Here is a 3,946-nt window from a genome sequence, read left to right on the forward strand (position 1 = left end):
TTTCTGTTTTTTTCCCCTCCCCTTCTTCCACCAAATACTAATGCTTTCCACTCAGGGGCCGCTCGCCCATTGTTTGCCATATCCTGTTACGTAACGCAGATTTCCTCGACCCCACGTCCCATCAGCCGTAACGTCATGCAGTTGCCATGAAGACTGCGCAAAAACACAGGCTCATGTTATAGAGAGGAGGGAGCGAAAAAAAAAGAAAAAAATATGCTTACAGTAAAGCCACAGGACCACAGAACTTTTATTCACCGGCAGTTTTTATTTATTTTCCAAACACACTCACTCACACACACACACACACACACACACACACACACACACACCTTTCACTCTCTCTCAGGCTTTTCTTCCAAAAGCAGACGTTTCGTTTCGAAGCGGCAGCGCAGGCCGCTCTCCTTCCCTCCACGCCGTCTCATTTTCACTTTCCTTCCTTTTCTTTACAGTTTCACTCGTCTCATGTAACAGCTTTTTTTTTTTTTTGGTCAAACAGTATACGTGTGCGTGCGTGCGTGCATGTGTGCGTGTGCGTGTCTGAGAACAGCTTGTCCTGCCAGCTGCTGCTGGGCTCTCTAGCTGGAAGAGCGCACAGTGGTGGTTGTGACTGTGGTCTTGCTGCCTCCTGTTAAAGACAAGCAGGAAGAAACATTGTGATTGCAGTGCTGAGGGTCTCTCTTATCTTTTATTAGACTCAGCTACTGTCTTTACACAACATCTCGTTAAAGCTGAGCGGACGTACCTGTGACAATAGGCCTGGAATGAGGGAGGCAGGGGGGGGAAAAAACAGAGAGAGAAGAAAATGCAACCATTTAATTCACTGCCGACTTGACTTCCAAACTCAAACTTATTGCATAAATCATCGGGACTACCGACCTGGACTCCTCCGTTTCCAGCAGCCTCCTGTAGGTGGCGATCTCCTGCTCCAGCCTGGTCTTGATGTCCAGCAGCATCCTGTACTCCTGCCCCTGCTGCTCAATGCTGGCACGCACGTTGGCCAGTTCGGTCTCCAGCATGTTGATGGAGCTCTGGAAGCCGGCAAGCATGGCGCTGTAGCGGGCCTCCGTCTCGGCTAGCGTGTTCTCCAGCGCCCCTTTCTGTCGGGAGAGAGAGGAGAGAGGAACCACCGGTCAGACGAACTTGCTGCGACGGAGTCGTTGGCCTCGAAACTTATGTGGAGCTGCAGGAACACGGCGGTGCTAGCTTGAACTGGCAGCAGCGTCGTGTTCTTGCAGCAGGGCGTCGGCCGCTGATTCACACCAGCTGGACTGACTCGGCCCGAGATCAGGGCAACTTTTGGGTCACGCAGCTCAACATTCCTCAGGTTTGGTGGGAGGTGGGGGGTGGGAGGGAGTGCCAAAGCTTTTGAGTGTCTTCCAGCTTTTGAGCAGATGCCTGTGAAATGCCCCGTCTTCCCTCCCTCATTCTTATCTTTCACCCCCCCATCACTCTTCTCACCGAGCGCCTCGTTTCTCAGCCCTCCTCCCTGCGCTCACCCCTCCCTCCCCTCATCCCCCCCAAAGCCTTGAAGGACTTTTTGCTCATATAAGGCAAAAGACATCGGCCAAGATGAGAGCAGATGTTTGTTTTATCTTGCTTTTTTGGGAGGTTTCTTCATTCTCACCATGCTGAGCTGCGACTGCAGCTCGATCTCCAGGCCCTGCAGAGTGCGCCGCAGGTCGCTGATCTCTGTCTTGGACGTCTGGATGGTCTCTGTGCTGATGGCCACCTCTTTGGTCAGGGCCACCGACTGGAGGGGGATACACAGACGCACACTTGTTAGGAGAGAGGGAGTCTCTGCGGGTAATTACAGTGTGCAGTGTGTGTCCTGGGGTTGCAAACCCGCTCGTTAGCAGTGTGGGTGGGGGATTGTGCGCCTGCTCTGTTGATGGCAAAACATTATGATTTTTTTTTTCACCTTGTCATTGAACCAGGCCTCCTGATCGCGGCGGTGCTTGTCTGTGATGGATTCGTACTGGGCGCGGATCTCCTCCAGCACTCTGTTGAGGTCCTGCTGGGGCGCGGCGTCCACCTCCACGTTGACGGTGCCAGTGAGCTGCGAGCGCAGCGCCGCCAGCTCCTGCACAGCAGGGGAAGAAAGAGAGAGTTCAGCTTTATGGAGTATGTTTTGGGTTTTTCTTTTTGCACTGACAAAGTCGTGAACAGGTCACCTCGGTGTGGTTCTTCTTGAGGTACGCCAGCTCATCCTGCAGCCCTTCGATCTGCATCTCCAGGTCGGCCTTGGTGAGGGTGGTCTGGTCCAGCAGGCGGCGCAGGTTGGCGATGTCAGCCTCCACCGACTGGCGCATCATCAGCTCATGCTCGAACCTTAAAAAAAAAAAAAAAAAAAAATTGTTTGGGGGGGGATAAAGAAAATGAGACGTGACGTGAGGGCGCAGAGACTCTGCTGTGAGGAGGAGCGGGGACGCTCACTTGTTCTTGAAGTCGTCGGCGGCCAGCTTGGAGTTGTCGATCTGGAGGAGGATGTTGGCGTTGCCGATGGTGGCGGCGGCGATCTGCACACAGAGAACAAAACATGGCAGAGTGACTCGGAATGCAAAATAAACTCCTGCATTGGATTTTTTTCCCCATGTGAGTTCCTGATCCAACACAGAATCATTTTTATTTGCATTGCACATTTACCGATTGGTTTGCATGGTTCCAGCAGGATCTCAGCTGATTTAGAACCTAGTTTCCTCCACAACCTTTTTTTTGTGCTAAGACCAAGGATTTAAAGCATACCAGACTCTGTGTTGGCATTAATTAACAGCAGCACACGCATGAACCAGGGCTGGTGGACCACTCTACCTTGTCCTTCAGGTCGTTGATGATGGCCCAGTAGTTGCTGTAGTCCTTCTCGGCTGCCGGGCCCTTCTTCTCGTAGTACTCCCGGATCTGGATCTCCAGCTTGGCGTTGGCCGCCTCCAAGGAGCGCACCTTCTCCAAGTAGGAGGCCAGTCGGTCGTTCAGGTTCTGCATGGTGGCCTTCTCGTTCCGGTGGATGTTCTGATCCAGGGCGCCGGACAGGTCGAAGCTAGCGCTGCCGCCGCCCATGCCCATGCCCATGCCCATGCCCATGCCCATGCCCATGCCGCCGCCGTACCCGGAGGAGACGCTGCGCACGGAGGTGGAGGAGATGCGAGGGGTGCTCCTCAGGCCCACCCCGGCCACGCTGTAGGCCTTCTGGGGGACGGAGCTGGTCCTGTAGCTGGTCCTGGAGGTCTGGTGATACATGGTGCCGGACGGGTTTTCCAACGTCTTGGAAGGAGAGAAGAAGAAGTAGAGAGACTAGAGGAGCGCTGTACAGCTGTAGACTGTAGCAGGACTTTTGCAGGGTTGGGACAGAGCGAGCCAGCCCCTCATATAGTCCTGGACCTGGGGCGGGACTGTCTGAGGGGTGGGTGTGAGGGTGGGAGGAGCCGAGTCCACTGTTCAAACATCCAGGGCCGAAGTTCGGCTCCTTTCCAGTCGCGTGAGGGAACGCTTAGCGAATGTGGGGTTTTTGGACGCCGCCTGTGGTCAGTGTGAGCGTGCGTGTTTAGTGTGAAAGTAATTACTGTTAAAATAAAAAACAAAAAAAGCAACAACCCTCCAGGACTCTGAACGGTTTCTTCCGTCTCACGGTATCAGCGTGCAAACAAAGAGGGGCCCCGATGTCAAAATGTTCCGCCATGAGTCAACATTATCCTAAGCACTCGACAAATAACATCATTCGTCTGCAGCTGTTTGCTGTTATTGAATGATGATGTGAAGATCAACGTGGTGCTGCGGGGATCCGAAAGGAATATTGTCAGTCTGCATACACACGGACAAAGGTTCAAAATAAAACATCTGTTGCCACTTTTTTTTAAACACCTGGTTATCGTGTGAGCAGTTATTGCTTTTTTAAATAAACAAAAAAAATGCGTGAAAAATTATCTTGGCCTCGAGTTTCATGTTTTCAGTC

General features: G+C 52.7%; 1 protein-coding gene across 1 annotated transcript; it reads right to left on the reverse strand.

Moving 5' to 3' along the window:
* Positions 1 to 229: 229 nt before the first annotated feature.
* LOC142896856 (keratin, type I cytoskeletal 19-like) lies at positions 230 to 3,343 on the reverse strand. The gene is made up of 8 exons (XM_076038814.1): positions 2,809 to 3,343; positions 2,434 to 2,516; positions 2,172 to 2,328; positions 1,919 to 2,080; positions 1,625 to 1,750; positions 877 to 1,097; positions 743 to 756; positions 230 to 625 (listed from the first exon to the last, which is right to left on the reverse strand). The coding sequence occupies exons 1-8, from the start codon at positions 3,232 to 3,234 to the stop codon at positions 576 to 578; spliced, it is 1,239 nt and encodes a 412-aa protein (XP_075894929.1). The 5' UTR covers positions 3,235 to 3,343; the 3' UTR covers positions 230 to 575.
* Positions 3,344 to 3,946: the final 603 nt, after the last annotated feature.

The sequence above is a fragment of the Nelusetta ayraudi genome, unplaced genomic scaffold (assembly GCF_046127955.1).
Source record: "Nelusetta ayraudi isolate G7.1 ecotype Tasmania unplaced genomic scaffold, CSIRO-AGI_Nayr_v1 ptg000004l, whole genome shotgun sequence".
Classification (NCBI taxonomy): domain Eukaryota; kingdom Metazoa; phylum Chordata; class Actinopteri; order Tetraodontiformes; family Monacanthidae; genus Nelusetta; species Nelusetta ayraudi.